General features: G+C 41.0%; 1 protein-coding gene across 1 annotated transcript in view; it reads right to left on the bottom strand.

Annotated features, from left to right (window-relative positions):
- PCYT1B (phosphate cytidylyltransferase 1, choline, beta) overlaps window positions 1–17967 on the bottom strand; it is a 102162-nt gene extending 84195 nt beyond the window's left edge. The window contains exon 1 of the mRNA XM_036742731.1: window positions 17631–17967. Coding sequence (XP_036598626.1) covers window positions 17631–17747 — 117 coding nt within the window. The 5' untranslated portion in view covers window positions 17748–17967. The remainder of the gene's footprint in view (window positions 1–17630) is intronic.
- Window positions 17968–19291: the final 1324 nt, after the last annotated feature.

Below are 19291 nucleotides of genomic sequence, written 5' to 3'. Positions count from 1 at the left end.
TTAACCAAACTTTCATGTCGACACAACTCAGGATGCTTCTATAGTATAATCCTAATGATTATTTTATATTGAATTATAAAACTTATATTCTTCTATAGAAATGGGAAAAAAAAGAAAATGTGACTGATCTGAGATTCATTTCCCTCTCTACCTTCCCATTATCTTTATCAGGAGTTTAAAAAAGCTATAGCTAAACAGTTAATAAGTGAATGAGTTTGGGGAACCTGTAGTTTGAAAATGATAAAAAAACATAGTTCATTTTACACACTAGACATTTTCCTGAAAAAATTTTGCATCAACTGAGTTTTGATACATTGAATTATATTTCGAATGCAGTGGGGTAGCTTGTAAATTAAGGCATCTCTGCAATGAACCCTTTTTCAAATTGAAGAATCTTTTTGTATGTGAAGATGGATAGATAGTTTTTAAGTTCAGATTTTCCATATCTTGTATTTCTTTAAAGTAAGGTACACCTCTTATTCTGTTAAGAATTTTCCTTGGAGAAACTGAGGAATGTAATCTACTCCCCTCTTGATAAATTCACCAGTCAACGGGCAAAGATGACTGTGGAAGACTGCTCACCCGGACCAGAGTCAGAAGGACAAATCCCTGCACTTGGAGCAGAGGGGCAACTTGTTTCCCAAACACTCTTTGGAACTGGGAGAAATGTACAGACAAGTCAGGAAACCATTCTGAGGTGGTTTGGCCCTGTTAGTGTCTGTCCTCTAGGGTTGTTTTTCGAGACAGCTGCTTGGGGCACTGATCCTGCCTAGTAAACTTATCCCTATTTGTTATTGACTTCTCCTCAAGCTAGATAAGATTGCAGTAGTTTGTCCTTTGAGGTGCCAGAGTACAAGGTGTCTGTCCTAGATTTCCTGTGGTTTTTCCTAAGCTCAATGTATTTCTTCTTGAAAAAACAGAAGGTGATTGAGAGACTTGGTTTGATATTTCAGCCTCAAGATGAACGTCTGAGTAGAAAAGTCTGCGTTGTACCTGGAATTCGCTTCCAATCCAATCCAATCCACATTTATTAAATGCCTAAGCACTGGGAATACAATTAATAAAAGGACAGTCCCTACCCCACAGGAGCTTGTAATCTAATGGATTTCTCCCCCCCCCCCCCCCCCCCCCACACCGGGGCGGTCCGGGTGGTTGTGCTTGGAAAGCCGATTTTAGCAAGTCTGGATACTTTTGATTATGGTATTATCTTAGTGGTTGCTTTGCATTTCCTTATAAGTGTACATACTGTGTAACACCACCACCACCCCCACCCCCACCACGCCCCAACCCCCAGTCCAACAGAGTGTTTTCTAAGCCCCTTGGGGGCAGGACTGTTTGGGTTTTGTCTCTGATATATACCTTGTTGTTGACTTGACCTGTGAATTAATCTGTATTGGGAATACGCAGTTAGAAACTCCCTTTAGCAATGCAGATTAGAACTTTCCCTGCACTTTATAGTCTTAGAGACTTGCCTGAGCATTGAGAAATTAAGGAATTTGCCCAGTGTCCTTCAGTCAGTATATGTCATCATCTCGGGGAGCACCTCCTGTGGAGAAGAGGCCAGTCATCCTCATGGACCGCCAACTGCAGGCACACCATCCTGGCAGAGGTAGAGGGGCACCCTGCAGGCAGCATATGCCAGGCAAGTCAGACCACCAGCATGGCCACCTTGGCCACCGTCTCCCCTCAGACCCTGATGGAGACAACCCAGGACCCTGAGCCCAAGAGCTTTGAGAATGGCAGTGTCCTCGGATGTTAATGCTAGTCCAGGTTGGCTGGTACACAAAAAAGTAAAATAACATGGAATAAAGCTGGATAGGTAGGTTGGATACAGAGGGCTTTACAAGTCAGTCTAAGGATGCTGCATTTTCTCTTAAAGACTATTGCCTTTGGGTGCCATTGGAGTTTTTGGAGCAGATGAATGAAATAATTCATCTTGGCCTTAAGAATATCATTTTGGCAGCTTGGTGAAAGATGGACTGGAGAAGGGGCACCGTGGAAGCAGGGAGATGACTTAGAAGACAATCTAGAGGAGGCCCAAGGTAGTGAACTAAGGCTGAGTGGAAGGAAGAGGACAGATTTGTGACTTGGGCCAGAAAAGGATGCAATGAAATGACATTTCTACGGCGTCTTAAGTTTAACAAATCATTTTCTGATGACAACCGTATGATGTAGTAGTCTATGTATCCCCATAAAGACAGCGAGACTAGGAAACCCTAAATGGATTTGCCTAAGGTGACAGAAGTCAGCCGCTCTGTGCTGTTGCCCTACCCCCCTTCTCCCACCCCCACTAGAGTGTAAGCTCATTAAAGGCAGGGATTGTTTCACTTTCACCCAGAAGTGTGTTGCAGCGGGTAGAATGCTGGCCTTGCAGCCAGGAAGAATTAGGCACATCCTGACTATGTGACCTGGGCCAGGCATTTAACTTCCCAGTGCCCAAGACTATAAGCATCAGTGGAGGCTGGTGTCAATCTGCACTGGGAGAGGGGTGGGGTTTCTTCATTGAGAGTTCCCTCTGCCAATGAAACCACAGGTCTGGTTCGCTGCCCCCTCCACAGCTTCTCCTTCCTCTGACAACAAACAAATAACAGAGAAAGAGACGACCCCCCCCCCCGAAACCCATCGCTCAACACATTGATTGCCCCAAAGTACACATACTAGGCACTCAACTTTTTATTTTAAAATTTTAATAGCATCACCATTTCATGATGTTCCTCGAATCAAATCAATAGAACTTGGCAGCTCGCTAGGGGTGTGTGTGTGTGTGTGTGTTTGTGTGTGTGTGTGGGGGGGGTGGTGGGAACCACAGGGTAATATAGGAGAGGAAAGACTGGGATTTCTCCCAGGTTTCAAGCCTGGGCACTTAGTGGGAGAATGATGATGGTCCGAGCTGCTTACTTCTCTTACCATTCTCCCCAGCACCTAGCATCATTGTAGACCTACCTCATCCCTCAAGACAAGTCACTACGACTGATACGCCCTCCACTACAGGACGAGGTGTTTCGTATGACAAAACATGCTATGATATCCTCATTATCTGAGTGACAAGTAGATGGTGTTGATTTCTCACACTCTGCATCTCACCAAATAATAAACTAGAAACAAGAAAGAGCATGACTTAGTGCATAGGGAACTGGCTGAGGTATCAGGAAGACCTGGGTTCCAGTCCCATCTCCAACACATCTCTGACTATGCCACCTGATCTGCGGTTGTAGGAATTCCTTCATTGGGATTTCCATCTGTCAATGAAATCTCAGGTCCAGTCCCCTAAGCCCCCCCAAAATAACATGTTGTTGTGTATGATGTGGTCAAATGGGCAGCTAGGTGGTGCGGTGGAAAGACCACCAGGCTTGGAGTCAAGAAGTGTTCAAATTCTTGTCAGTGTTCAGACACGTACTAGCTGTGTGGCCCTGGGCAAGTCACTTCACTCTATTTTCCTCAGTTTCCTCATCTGCAAAATAAGTTGGAGAAGAACATGGCAAATCACTCTTGTATCTTTGCCAAGAAAATCCCAGATGAAGAGTCAGACACAACGGAACAACGATAAAGGTGGTATGGTTGAAAGGAAGGGGAAGATGCGAAGTGCTTTAGGACAAACGCAGCGATGCAAAGGTCATTTTCCACTGACGAGAGGAGGGAAAGCCTTATGAAGAATGCTGCCCCTGACCCGATCCTCAGTTATTCAGTCAAACAGCATTTAGGAAGCACTCTGTGTGTGCCAGACATTTCCCACCCAGCTGCACTCCTTTATGATTTCCTTGACTTCTCCATCATGCCCTATACCAGGGAGCTTCCCATATTTCCCACTTTACTTTTCAGCTTGCTTTTGTGTGCCTCTCCAACCGGATTGTAAGCTCTTTGAGGACAGGGACTTGTTTTTCTTTTACATATTTGTATCCCAGGGATTAGCACAGTGTAGCACATAGTAGGTACTTACTAACTAACTGGTTATTAACACATAGTAGGTACTTACTAAATGTTTATTATCTGACTGTCACTTAGCTAAGTTTGAGGGATCCTCCCAAAAAGGCAAAAGTGCTGTTCCTGCCCCCCAAGGAGCTCACATACTAATGGAGGAGATAGCATTCCAAAAAAACTATACATTCAAGTTATATGCGATGTTAGTGAAATGCAATCTCAGAGAGAAGGCACTGGGGTGGTAGGGAAGAGGGGAATGGAGGACTAGGAAGATGAGAAAAAAAATCTCCTGAAAAAAGACAGAACTGAAGCTGAGCCTTTAAGAAAACCAGAGAAATCAGTAGGTGGAAGTGAGGAGGGTGAATATTTTAGGCACAGGGGACAGGCAATGAAAAGTCATAAGATAGATGAAGTGTTCTGTGTGAGAAATAGTAAGGGCGCCAATGTTGCTGGATGGTAGAGCATTTGAAGGGGAGGAAAGAGAGAGAAGATTAAAAGGGAAGGGAGGGAACAAGCTATATAGGGCTTTAAAGTCAAGTAGAGGATTTTAGATTTGATCCTGGACATAACGGGGAACCGCTGGAGTTTATGGAGTGACATCATGGTCATAGCCGAGCTTTAGGAAAATCACTTGGGCTGCTGAGGGGATGGATCGATTGGAGTGGAAAGAGAGCCAAAGCAGGTCCCCCAGCCAGATGGCTATTGTAATGGTCCAAGCCAGAGGTGTTAAAGGCGTGCACCAGGGTGACAGTTGGGTGAGTGGAGAAACAGGGACATATACAGTAGATGCTGTGAAGGTAAAAACATTTAAGACTTGGCAACCAATTTGATCCTGGGGTGAGTATGAATGAGGAATTGAGGATGACACCAAGGTTGTGAGCTTGGGTGACCGGGAGGGAGGATGGTGGTTCCCAGAAACAAGAAAGTTTGAGGAAAGGGAGGGTTTTAGGGAAAATATAATGAGTTCTGTTTTAGACATTCAGTCTGAGATGAGCAAAAGGCAACTGATAATATGAGAATGGAGCTCAAAAGAGAGACAGTTTACTTGAAAATAAGGGATCCTGAATGGTTGAAAATGTAGGAGGAGTGTATTTCATATAGTAGGATGTCCCAGATTTGTCATGAACTAGCTGTATAGCCTCCCTCTGGGCCTCATCTGTAAAACAAGGGAATTGTGATAGATGATCTCTAAGCTGAATGTCCCCACCTCATTTTATGGCCGATCTATTTCATGTGGTAAAACAGGGTCAGGGAAGAGAGGAGAAACAATAGAAGTCGCTGGCAGTTCCATGCCCCAAAGCTCTAATTCTGTTACCGACTTATAAAGGATGGGTTTTGTATCTGATCAAGATCGACTGAAAGGTGGTGAATTATCACTGCCAAGCAGAGGTCAAACTAAGAAAAGTAAATGCCAAAGGCAGGCTATTTTTTTAAATTAAATTTTAACCAACATACCAAAAAGCCTCAAAAGAGGTTGGAATTTTTTTTTTTTTAACTTTTGAAGTTGAAGCATCAACACTTCTTGACCCACTCGGCCTCCCATATAGGTCACAGGCTGCAGTGGTTAAGGAAGTAGTGGGAAAAGGAGAGGGAAATGACTTCTTTTTAAAAACAGAGCCCCTCCCTGTCTGTCAAGCTCTAATTTGGCGGGTCAATCTCCTATCTATTGATTGCCCTACAGCGCCTCCTCCAAGATAGCAGTATCTTGGCACACAGCTCTCTTTTGAAGCAAAGCCTAAAATAAACTTATGCTAATCTGGAGTATTGACACAGCCTAGTCTGTATCAATGGCCTCTTTAGCCCATTTGTGGCAGTTCTTCACTTGCTAAGTTGTTGCTCGCTTGAATTACGGTTTCCATTTTATGGTGGAGGAAGTCTTTGAAGAGGGCCCCAAATCATCCCCCAAACAAATCCATGGCCAGTCCAGGTTAGTTGTGGATATACTTAGGGGAAAACGCTGTACTAGGCATTTTCTGGAGTTTATCAAGAAGTAGAGAACACAGGCTCATGCCCTCAAGTATCTAAAAGTCACCTCCATTTTTCCTCTAATCTAAGGGGAACCATTGTATTACACCTAAAGGCTTCTCTTCTCAGGAGGCAAGGCTCTGAGTCAGCTTGCATCAACTGCATAGTCAGAGAAATAACAAAGAATTGAAAACAAGGACAAAATCTAGAGTAAAGGCTGTTTCAATTAGAGAGAATTGGCAGAACCATTTCAAGTCAGAGCATTGGTGATGAAATCACCTCTCTAGAACTGCTAGTTCCATAACTTTCTGCCATTCTGGATCATTTTTCATGGTTTGTTTCATGTCTTCCTTTTTTTTTTTGTTTATTCATGTGCTTTGTTTTTACATCACAGACATTTACAGATTACTTGTCTTTTGTGAGAGGTCTCTCGTAACAAAATAAGATAATTAAGTAAAACATAATACAGTGACCTCATCTGGAACTGCATGCAATGTTTTGCATCTATGGCACCCTCCTCCCAACCTCTCTATTTTTATAAAATGTATAGAAATCAATTTTATCTCCCTTCCACCCCCTGCCCTCCTGAAAAAAGGAAAACAAATTTCTTATAATAAATGCACATAGTCAAGCAAAACAAATTCCCTCCATAGATGTATACGAAAACATATGTCTCATTCTGAACTTAAAATCCATCACCTCTCTATACTGAAAAGTGTGTTTCATTACTGGTCACGTGAAATGATGAATGGTCATCATATTGATCATAGTTTTTACAGCTTTCAAAGTTGTTTATTTTTAATGTCGTTATATATGAATTGCTCTTGTGGTTCTACTCATTTCATTCTTAATCAGTTTTAAAAGTCCTTAAAATTGTTCATTTTTATAATATTGATATTAGAGCAGGGTTGGGAACTTCGAGCCTCGAGGCCACATGTGACCTTCTAGATCCTCAAGTGTGACCCTTTGGCTGAATCCAAACTTCACAGAACAAATCACCTTAATAAAAGGATTGTTCTGTAAAATTTAGGACTCAGTCAAAAGGCTACACTCAAGGATCTAGAAGGCCACATGTGGCCTCAAGGAGCATGTTCCCCACCCCTGTATTAGAGTATAAATTATTCTTCTGGTTCTGCTTAAGTTACTCTATATAATTTCATATAAAACCCTCCATGTCTTTTTGAAATAATCTATTTCCTACAGCAGAATCAGGAGTGTGCTGGAGCCACCTCAAACCATATTGTGAAAGCTGATTGTTCCCTTTTCAGTGTGAGCATTTACACTTTGGAAATTGGCAAGCTATAAATTAAGGCTTGATTTATTGTTTTATTGATTGTCTAGACTTACAAAGTGATGAAAACGTAAGTATTTCAGATTAAACTTAAAAATATGTTGTGCCTACATTTTTTTTGGAAGACTGGTTGTTAAATATTTACCTGCAATCCACTGAGCAAAATAGTACCTATCACATTCATATATCACAACTTATTCAGCCATTCCTCAATTCATGGGCATCTTCTTAGTTTCCATTTTTTTTGCCACTGTGAATAGAGCTACTATAACTATTTTTTTTGTCTAACAAAAACTTCTTCCTTGTTCTTTGATCTGTTTTGGTTAAAGGCCACCTAGCAGTGGTATAGCTGAGTCAAAGGGCACACACTGTTTAATAACTTTTTGTGTACAATTCCAAATTGGTTTCCAGAATGGTTGTACCATTCTGGTCCATGAACAGAGCATTGATGTGCCTATTTTCCCACAGCCCCTCCAACATTTATAGTTTTCCTTTTGTCTTTCTTTTCTTTTTTTTTTTTTTGATATTCTTTGCCCCTCTAATTGTCAGTTATGAGGTGGAATCTCAAAATTACTTTAATTTGCATTTCTCTGTGGTTATTTGGAGTATTTTTGCATTTGGTTATAAATAGCTTGGGATTTTCCTCCTGAAAACTTCATGTTCAAATCCTTAGATCAATTATCAATTGGGGAATGGCTCTTGTTCTTATACATTTTAATCAGTTCCCTAGGTAGCTTGGAAATAAAATCTTTATCAAAGAAACTTGCCAGAAAGATTTTTTTCCCCCATCAGTTGATTGTTTCCTCTTAATCTTAGCTTTATTTGATTAGTGCAAAAATATTCTGTTATCTCCCCTATTCCTTGTCTGGTCAAGAACTTTTCTTCTACCTATAGATCTAATAGGTAATTTTTCTCCCACGTTTCTCTAATCTGTTTATGATGTGACCTTTCATATGGAGGGCTAGGCCATGTGTCCATTTCAAGATTATTTTTATATTAGGCATGAAGTGTTGGTCTAAATCTAATTTCTTTCATACTACTGCCCAACTTTCTTGGCAGTTTTTGTCAAATAGCTTCTAGAAGGATTTGTTAAATCCTTGTAACTGGCACACTGGGTTTATCAAAAACAGAGCATTAGATACATTTGCTTCTGTGTTGTATACTTCACCTGATCAATTTCTCTATTTTTCAGTCAGTACTAAATTACTTTAAATATTTGCGGCCTTGTGGTATAGCTTGAGATCTGGAACTGCTAAGCCCCCTTCATTGCTGCTTTGCATTACCTCTTTTTATATTGACCTTTCTTCCTCCCACGTGAATTGTTATTTTTTTTCCTAATTCTATAAAATAATACTTTGGCACTTGGATTGGTATGGCATTAAATAAGTAAATTAGTTTAGATAACGTCATTTTATCACATTGGATCATGTTTCTTATGAGCAATTGCAAATTTTCCTATTAATTAGGTCTATCTTTATTTCTGCAAGCAGTTGTTTAAAGTTATATTTATATAATCTTGGTAGGTAGATTCCAAAGTATTTTTTCTATCTCTTCCTCCTGGATTTTATTGGTGTTGTATAGCAATGTCGATGGTTTATATGAATTTTTTTTAACCTGCAAGTTTGCCGAAGTCGTGGATTGTTTCAATAATTTTTAGTTGACTTTTCAGTTTTCTCTAAGTACACCATTATATCTGCAAAATGTAATAATTTTGTTTCTTCCTATGGTTATTTCCTCAATTTCTTTTCCCTTTCTTATTGTGATAGCCAACTTTTTTTAGTACCGTGTCAGATAAAAGTGGTAACAATGCATATCCTTTTTTCACCCCTAAATTGGAAAGAATTCCAGTATGTCTCCATTACAAATAATGGTAGCTTTGGATTTCAGATTTATACTATTTGTCATCTTAAGAAAAGGTCCATTTGTTCTTGTGTTTTCTAGTGCTTTTTTTTAACAGAAGTGGAGTTTGTGTTTTGTCAAAAGCTTTTTTCTGCATCTATTGATCTAACCAATACAATCTAAACAGACATTTTTCCTAAGCATTATTTTTATTGTTCTCCCTCCTCTCTTCTCTCAGTCTTTCATTCCTGTAAGGCCTTTATCAAGGTGCTATCTGGGTTGTTGTCCATTTATTAGTATTTAAGAACAGGACAGTACTCTCATCGTTTTAAAATGATAATCTACTGATGTGTTTTAGCTGCCATCTTCCTTGCAAAAGGAATGACAGAGCCAATGGCCCAGTAGTATGCCATTTTGGAGCAACTTTACGATCAGACAGAGTAGTTCATCCCTGAAAAGAAACTATGTACAGTAGTTGAGTTGAAACACACACACACACACACACACACACACACACACACACACACCTCTTTACCCAGAGTGATAATCAGAGGAACGTGTCTATATTCTGGGCTACCAAGAAAGACTTTGAAGCCCACTGTCTTCTCAAATTCCTTTGCCATTTACCTAGGGTTGTGCATGGTAGCTGGAGAGGACCATTGGTCTAGAGCTGGAAGGGCCCTCAGAGACCATCTAGTGCAACTCTTTAATTTCACAGATAAGAAAACTGAGTTTAATGACTCCCTAGTTAAATAACTTGCCCAAGGTCACACAGATGGTATACATAAGAGGTGGGATTTGAACCCAGGTCTAAATGGGACCCCTCCTTAAACACTGCAGAGGACTACTCTACCTGTGACAGAAATACAAGTTTAACAATGGCCCCTTATTCCCCTTTGAATCCTTCTCTCTGAGCTTAGGCTTAGGCCTCATTTTCCTCATCTGTCTGCAAGGGAGCAGTCCTTGAGAGTGTGTGCACTGCTGTGCTGTCCTAAATCGTCAGTCACTCCTCACATGGTTACCAAGAAGCAGCTGGTACTCCATACAGTATATGACTCTGTAGGCCTGAAAGTTTTACAAGATGATTTTGGGTATATAGGTCAAGAAAGGACACTAGTGCTACTAAGAAATGTATTTTGCCAGCCCCAAATGACTGAAGACATCACACAGAAGTGTGAGATTCCAGCTTCTTGTGCATAAAAGTACTACCAAGGTGTGCCACAAGCTTAGGAGAATACAAGCGCTAGCAAACCCTTGGAACTTGTCTGCATTGACTTTATATCAACAAAAAGCCATAGTAAGACACCCTAGGTTCATAACTCAGACATTTTTCTGGACTTCTCACTCTCCCTCACCTTGTATATCCAGTTTGAGTTAGCTGGGTGGTACAATAGATAGACAGATAGCTAGACTGACCGACTGACAGACAGACAGATAGACAGAGACAGACAGACAGACAGATAGACAGATAGATAGACGGACAGATAGATACATAGATAGAACTCTGGGCCTGGAGTCAGGAAGACCTGAGTTTGAAGCCAAATGCAGACCCTTAATAGCTGTGTGACCGTGGGTAAGTCATTTAACCTCTGTCTGCCTCAGTTTCTTCAACTGTAAAATAATATTTGTAAACCCCCTGGCACACAGTAGGTGCTTAATACATGCTCATTCCCTTCCCTTTATCTCTTTCCAAATAGTTGCCAGATCTTACCATTTCTATTTTAACGTCTCCCTCATGCCTTCTCAACGTTCACACACATCTTTGTTGTTGTTGATCAGTCATGTCAGTCGTGTCCAGCTCTTCGTGACCCCATCTGGAGTTGTCGTGGCAAAGATACTAGAGTGGTTTTCCATTTCCTTCTCTAGCTCATTTTACAGATGAGGAAACTGAGGCAGAGAGAGTTAAGTAACTTGTCTGAGGCTGGATTTGAACTTTGCACTTCTGACTCCAGGCCTGGTGCTCTATATGCACTGCTGTACCTAGCTGTCCCATTCACACATCTACTGCCTTGGTTTAAGTTTTCATTATCTCTCACCTAGATTATTGAAACAGCCTCCTAACTGGTCTTTCCCAATTTCAGTCCATCCCACAATTTACTGCCAAAGTAATTTTCCCTTAGTGTGTATCTGACCACGTGACTGTCCTACTCCATCAACTGCTCTGGCTTCCTAATGCCTCCAGGACAAAACAGGAACCTCTCCGTCTAGCTTTTAAATCTCTGTACACCTTGGCTCCAAACTGTCTTTCCATCCTCACTAGACACGACTTCCCTTCTTGCACTCTGCTATTTGGCCAGACCCACCTTTTCTCTGGTCATTGCACACAGCACTCCATCTCTGATCTCTGTCTTTGCGCTAGCCATCCCAGATACCCAGAATGTGTTCTCTCCCTCCCTCACTTCAAAGAACCCTTTAAGTCACAGCGGAAGCACCATTTTCCGCAGGAAGCCTTTCCCAATTCCCCCTCCCAAATGCTCGTTCTTTCCCTCCCAAACTACTTTGTATTTAAAGCTTTTGTATAAATTCTTATTTATTCACAATGTGTATGTATGCATACACTTATCTATAGCATATATATATATTATATATATATATATAAAGTGAATATGTGTGTGTATGTGTGTGTACGCATGTGTGTGTGTTTGCAGGGCAGCTAGGTGGCACAGTGATTACAGTGCCAAGTCAGGAATACTTATCTACCTGAGTTCAAATCCGGCCTCAGACACTTACTACTTAGCTACTACTCAGACACTTACTGTGTGACTCTGGGCAAGTCACTTAACCCTGTTTGCCTCAGGTTCCTCAATTGTAAAATGAGCTGGAGAAGAAAATGGCAAACCACTCTAATATCTTTGTGAAGAAAACCCCAAATGGGGTCACGAAGAGTTGGACTTGACTGAAAAACATCTGTACAACATCTGTACATATACATATATATTTATACGTGTGTGTGTATATATCTGTGTATATATATATACATACATATGTGTTTATGTATTCTTGAACCCCCATTAGAATGTAAGCTCTTTGTGAGTAGGAATAGTATCATTCTTGTACGTGTATCCCAAGTGCCTAACACATTGTCTGGCACATAGGAGGGGCTTAATAAATACTTGTGGATTGATTGATAAGCCACATTCTGATTGAGACTCATTGTTTAACAATGGGTGTACGGGTATACCCAACTAGGAGCCAGAAAGCTTCTACAGTCAGTAAAGGATTGTGGGGAAAATATGTCTCGTGTCTCTGAACTTCCTGCCAGGATCCATTCGGATTAAGAAACTTTGAAAGCACGCTACTTAATAAGATGTTAACTTTGGCTGGCATCAAGAAGTGCAGAACTTTTATTACCCTCAAAAGGGATCCACAGCTTTAGTGTTTCAGTTCCATAGTGATGAAGTGGGGACCCTGAAACCAGAACTAAGATCTCAGCGGAGTCAACATACGTCATTCCTCGTACACACACACACACACACACACACACACACACACACACACGCGCACACATTTCTGCCAGGAAGGATGCCAGAGGCTTTATGCCATACTTGCGGATATTTTGGTGAGAACCTCCCCTAGCTTTTTAAGTGGTTTTCGATGTCTCTGAAGATGGAGAGCCTGAAGACACTCATAGACGATACATCTCTCAGCTAAGGAAGAAGCTAAAAGAAACTTACCCACCTCGCTATACCTTCAGTTCAGAAGAGTACTGACAAAGAAGCGACAAAATCCAGAAGCCTGAATTGTGAGGTCAAGACTTTGAATAAGGAGGCAGTTTTTTTTCTTGGAACACACAAGTTTGTAGAAAGCTATTTCATGCCTCTCTGGGAAGAAAGAGACTAAGACTTTTCCAACATTTCTCCAACACGCTCCCTTCTCTCCTCTGACAATCCCTCACCACCTCACACCTGGACAATATCAGTTGCGGGCTGGTGGGTCTGCCTGCCTCAACTATCTGCCCACAATAACGTCTCCTCCATTCAGTCACCACCAGTGTACAGATCTGATCACGTCACCTCCCTGCTCTACAATTCCAGTGGCTTCCTATTGCCTCCAGGATCAAATACAAGATGTTCTGGCATTCAAAGCTCTTCATAACCTAGCCCCTCCTCTAGCTTTCCAGTCTTCTTACACCTTACTCCTTGACCTGTCCTTTTTGATACAGTAACACTGGCCTTTGGCTGTTCCATGAATGAGACCCTTCCTTTCTTGGCTCTGGACATTCCCTTTCGCTTTCTCCCATGCCTGGAATGCCCTCCCTCCTCAAATCTAACTACTGACCTCCTTCACTGGTTTCCTTTAAGTCCCAACTAAAATTCCACCTTCTACAGGAAGCCTTCCCCACCCTCTCTTAATTCCAGTGCCTTCCTTCTGTTCATTCTTTTCTATTTATCCTGCACACAGCTTGTTTTGTATTTATTTGTTTGCGTGTTGCCTCCCCCTTTAGATTGGGAGCTCCTTGATGGCAGGGACTGTCCTTTGCCCTTTTTTTTTGTATTCCCAGTGCCTAGCCCAGTGCCTGGCATATACTGGGCACTTGGTAAATGTTTATTGACTGATTGATTGAAACTGGCTGATTTATAGAATAGCTGCAGAACCTGGTAGGGGTCACATAAAGACACATAAAGACAGTTCACTGCAACCGTTTATTGCCTATAGGAGAGTTAGTTGAACACAAGGAGACGAGCAACCAACAGTTTTTCCAAAGACTCTCTGAATCAGACACTGGCTTAGACATTTCAAGTGATGAAGATTTGATATGCTGTATGTAACTAAAGCACCAGCCCAGAATTTCAACCACAGAAACACTTTTGGGACACAGACAGCCTACACAACACAGTAACAAGGAGGGACAGCCCGGACTCTCGGCAAGTTCAAGTTTAGGGATGGAAGACTGAGGTGCTGATAAGGATGAGGATACCACACCACACTATACCATTGACTAATTCGAGCACTGGGGCAGAGAGGTTGACAAATCACAGGAGACCCGGATCTATTCAACCTGTGACTAGACCAACATGATTTTATAGGGGAAACTGAAGAAGTGGTTACAGATATAGCTAAAAGGCAGTGTTATTGTTTGCCTAAGATATGCCTTACGTGTTCTTTGATGTATGCGGTACCAGCTGAATGTTTGGGCACCGTACGTAGACTTGCATAATTTTGCTATTTGTCTATTTGCATGTTGTTTATTCGTGGCCAGTTATTACATATACCTATTAATGTTTTTGCATTCAATAGTGTACATATCTACATTTATGGATATGTATTACTGCTATGACCTGTATGTAATACATATTGCATGTAATTTAAACCTCAAGCCACTAGAGAGCTTTCCAGAATTTGGGATTATGGACAACTACGCCCAAATTTATCCCAATTGTTTTACTAAATCTTTAATTTAGGGTAAAATGTAAAGGAGTGGTCCTTAAAATCCCAAGGCCTAACAACAGAAACAATGATTAGATTTTAAGATAAATGCAAAAGATGTGGCCACATCAGGTGATCTCTTTATGAAGTACACATAATTCCATTGAATGATTCAGAAAAGAAGCATCTCAACATGAGCCCACAGGGCTACTTTGCTGAACAATCCCTCCCACCTCCACCTCTACCTCTGGCCAGACTATAGAACCCCAGGGCAATAATCCGGTATCTCTTTTTCCTCCTTGAGTACCCTTCTGGGAGTTTTTTACTCTGGGCATGGAGGATGGTGGGTAAGGGAGTTTATTTATCTTTGTTTTACAATTTTACTTTTTTTAAATTAGCATTAACCTCTGGTATTTGCTACTCAGGGTGTACTTAGGAAAATATATTTTGGAGGAGACAATTGAGGAGAAGCATCTCCAGAGTAGAGATAGAGATGAATATAACACTGAGGTGTTTTATCAGAAATCCCATCTTTGGCTGGGGGCTCAGAGTTAGCAAAAGAGAATTATAGATCCTTGGGTACGACTTTCCAGAATAGAGAAGGAAACCCATCTGGGCAATAACTTAAGCAAACCCTGATCACCACATCATCCCTTTGACATTGTAACATGATCTTTAAATTATCTTCTAGCTTTATATTCTATGATACTACTTGGACCCTGAAGTTTAAATATAAAGAATAGGTATACTCATTTGGGGTGGCTGGGTGGCGCAGAGATTAGAGTGCTGGACCTAAAGTCAGGAAGACTCATCTTCCTGAGATCAAATCTGCCCTCAGACACTTACCAGCTGTGTGACCCTGGGCAAGTCACTTAATCCTCTTTGCCTCAGTTTCCTCATCTGTAAAATGAGCTGGAGAAGGAAATGGCAAACCATTCTAGTATCTTTGCCAAGAAAACCCCAAAAGGGGTCACAAAGAGTTAGACAGGACTGAAACGACTTAACAACATGTTCATTCAGTCCGTGGCTCTGCTCTGGCAAGTAAAATGCTCTTATAAAGGATGGGATTTCAAAAAACATCTGGTCTAGCCTCTTCATTTTATAGATGTGAAAACTAAGGCCCAGAGAGGGAAAATAACTTTTCTAGGTTGCAAGATCTGGAAATATAATCCATATTAATTTCTCTTTCTAATATACCGAAGTTGAGAGTGATTTTCCAGTTGGCTATAGGCCCCTATTTGATTAGCCACGGTAATATTAGAAAATTGAAATCCAAAGATAGGTTACTGGAAGTAATCACTTTAGCCAACAGATTCAACTTCTTTCTCCACCTTTGTCTTCCATTAGAGCTGCCACCAAGGAATAAAATAAGTTGCATCTCACTTTCTTTCCTTTCCCTCACTTATCCTTCAGGTAGAAACACTAGAGAGTAGCAAAATAGCTTAAATGTGGGCAAAGGAAGGAAAAGAAAGAGAAGCAAGACACCAAAATAATGAACAACATGAAAAGTTTCTCTGACTTGGAAGGTCCTTCCTCCCTTTTCATAGGAAATTCTTTTAAAAGTAGATGAAAAGACAGTATAGACACGCACTTGAAGTATTGCCATGATCGTCTCTTCACCATTATCCTGTAATCATAGAGGGTTATTTAAACGTCAGTGTAGATTTTTTTCTAAAAATCTAGTTAATTACATACACGACTTCTAACATGAGTCTGTTTCTGTTTTCTAATTCTAAACTATTGGAGATGCGTTACAATCTAATGCCTTAGCAAGCAATACGCCTTCATTTATGGGGTCTGTGCTGGCTGGCATGGAGACCATGTAGCATCACTATCCATGTCCTTCATTACAACCACAGTGTTTTGGTGAAGTGACAGTGATCCCTTGTTGGCAACTCAGAATAAGATACCCTCAGAAAATACATGGCAATCTCATGGAGAAGAAAAAGCCTCCAAAAGGGGAAAGAATAATGAACACAGATACAACATTTTTCCATTGTTCCCTGTTAAAATAACAAAGTTATTTTAAACCTGTCCTTGAATCTTATTAAGAAGTCTTCATTCTCTTTGGGGCTAGACTTTTAGTCCAAGAACATTTGTTAATTTAGGAAGTGTTATGCATGTCACCTCCGAAAATTCTAGAAAACATTTCAAAACTTCAGCATAGACATTCAATACCTTCTGGGCCTCAGCTTTCTCATCTGTAAAATGAGGAGGTTGGACCAAAGATGGTCTATAAACCAGATTCAAGTTCTAAAGTGTATGATCCGGTGTTTGTACTTCACTCCCAACGTAGAAAGGTGATGGTGCTTCTTCCATTGTTTAGTAGGAAGAGAAGAAACACAAGGCCACCCAAAGTTTTACAGGACTTCAGACAACAGAAAGTTAGCCATATCTTTCAGTATTTTCCAATTAGTAAGGCTTCACTCTAGGGGTCAAGCAGAATGAACCAAGGTAGGGATCCCAAACAGCAGTAGAGTAGTTGACCAATTTCAGGAGAACATAGATAAAAAAATGCCCCCTCCGTTCTGGGGGGCTGCTATCTTAGAACATACTATTTCTATGCCTTCATTGTTAAATTAATGCATCCCTTCTCCAAATATAGCTTCCCCCGGTTCCAACTACCTGAAGTGAAACCTCGCCAGTGTACTCTGGAAATCTCTTACAACTCATTTAAGATCCAGGTGTGACGGTCATACCATTTAGAATGCAGCTCTGAGAAGCTGTTTTCTTTTTTGAGATGAATATAGAAGTTTTGCCTCTACGTCGTTTTTGTTTTCCCAAATTAGCATTAAGCACACAAACAGGGATAGATACCTTTACTCCAATTCAGAATTTAACGAGGGATTTCCCCAAGATAAATAAAGGAAATGTCATTTCAAAATTACACGGTATCCTTTTCTCTTCAGAAGTGAATACCCCACATAAGGGTAACACCATCCCTTCCTACTTAACACAGACACACAGTTTATTCAAAGCAGTCTGTTTCTCACGGAGCCAATACAATAGTTCCTTATAAGCTAAAATCCTCTCTGTAGAGATGTATTAGATAGCATTAGATTGTAGCTGGATTTCCATTTATGAAATCCTCTAAGCATTGCTTTCCTCACTAGCTGAGACACCATAAAGAATTCCTTTGTGAATATAAATTTATATGTAGAGAGAGAAAATGCATATACATATTTTCATATACATATATGTACACATGTATATAAAGGCATATACATATGCATCCTTTGTCTTTACTTACCAATCGAGGCTGAGGACATGTGTGCTCTATTTCCTCCATGGTTTCTGAGGGAAGCTCATTAGAAAGGGATTTTGGGATACCTGTTTCTGACTCAGCATCAGTGGTGAGCACTGGCATGGCCAGCGAATGCTCCCGGCAGCTCTACCCCTTCTGTTGTTCTCCTTTCAAGCGGAAAATGTTTTCTTTGTCACATACTTCCCCCACCCCCCTTCTTCTTTCTTCCTTCCCTGGAGGGACTAAAGGGTTTTGTTGTTTTGTGGTTTGGTTTTTTTTTTTCCCTTCCCCTTCTTTCCCGGAGACGCAAGGCGGCAAGGCCTCACTTTATCACTATAACAACGAGCCGGCACTGAAGCAGCTGGTATGGGATACAGTAGTCTCATTTGCATGATGCTCTCTGGTTGGCTACTGTCATCATAGTACCACTCCATTGGAAGTATGCGCTGTATTGGCAGGGCGGCCCGTGCACAGAGCAGCAGAACTTGGGGCTTTTGTATCTCTCTTTTTTTAATTTGGTGGCAAAGGACCATCAGGCTGGGTGAAAGAAGCAGAGCTGTACAACATAGATAAGAAGAAACTGTTGGCTGAGATGCACAAGGCAACTCAGGAGAAACACCAGAATGTCCCCTCCTGAAAGGAGAAACTGACCTTGGGGATGTGCAGATATGTGCTCAGTTGTACAGAAACTGCTGTCCTGTGACAGCCCTGAATCTGAACTCAGTATTCAACAACACATTTAGTAAGCACTTCCTACATATAGAGCACTTTGCTAGGTACCGGGGGGAGATTTCTTACACCCTGGTAGGGAGCTAGACATGTGCAGACAAATGCAATATTACATGAGAAGTACAATAGAGATGCACAAAACAAAATGCCTTGGAAGGTCCAAGAAAGGAGTTTTCATTGATTAGGGAAATCAGGGAAAAATTCATGGAGGAGATGGCAGAATACAAGGGCAGACAGTAGTCTAATAAGCAGCACGGAGCATGTGGATAGGTACTTCATGAGACAAAAATAGAAAGATACAGGCACCAGGTTGTGGAGAATTTGAATGCCAGTCAGAGGAGTTCACACTTTTTCTTAGAGAGAGAGAGATGGAAAGATGGAATATACATATACACATATAGAAGAGAGATGGATAATAATGGATATATGTTAATATATACATATACATATATATGTATATATACATATATGGAGAGAGAGACAGAGAGAAAGAGAGACAGAGAGAGCACATTTCTTAAGTGTTTACTTATGTGCCAAACACTGTTCTACATTTTGGGAATAAAAATAAAAGCATTTAACAAACAGTCCCTAACCTCAAGGAGTTTATATTCTCATATGGGGAGATAACACATATAGGGGGTGCTGGGAAGAGGAAAGATACCTGAAGAGGGATAATGCAGCAGGTAAGGAGAAGGATGTGTGATCCAGAAAGGACGGAGGTGACAGTGAGGTGAAGGATGGTTGAGGAACTTCCTAAAATGACCATGGGGAAGGAATCATCGGTGAAGAGAGGAAGCTTTCCTCTGCTCCAGGGCAGAGGTTTCCCAGGGTGGCCATGAAGACCGTGAGGTGAAGGAGATGGGAACGGACTTATGAGCTATTGCAGAGATGAGATCAACAGAATTTGGAAATTAATCAAACGTGAAAGATGAGGGATG

Source organism: Trichosurus vulpecula, chromosome 2 (assembly GCF_011100635.1).
Source record: "Trichosurus vulpecula isolate mTriVul1 chromosome 2, mTriVul1.pri, whole genome shotgun sequence".
NCBI classification, from domain to species: Eukaryota; Metazoa; Chordata; class Mammalia; order Diprotodontia; family Phalangeridae; genus Trichosurus; species Trichosurus vulpecula.
Note: the sequence above shows the minus strand (reverse complement) of the source record. Positions and strands in the feature narration are given on the sequence as shown.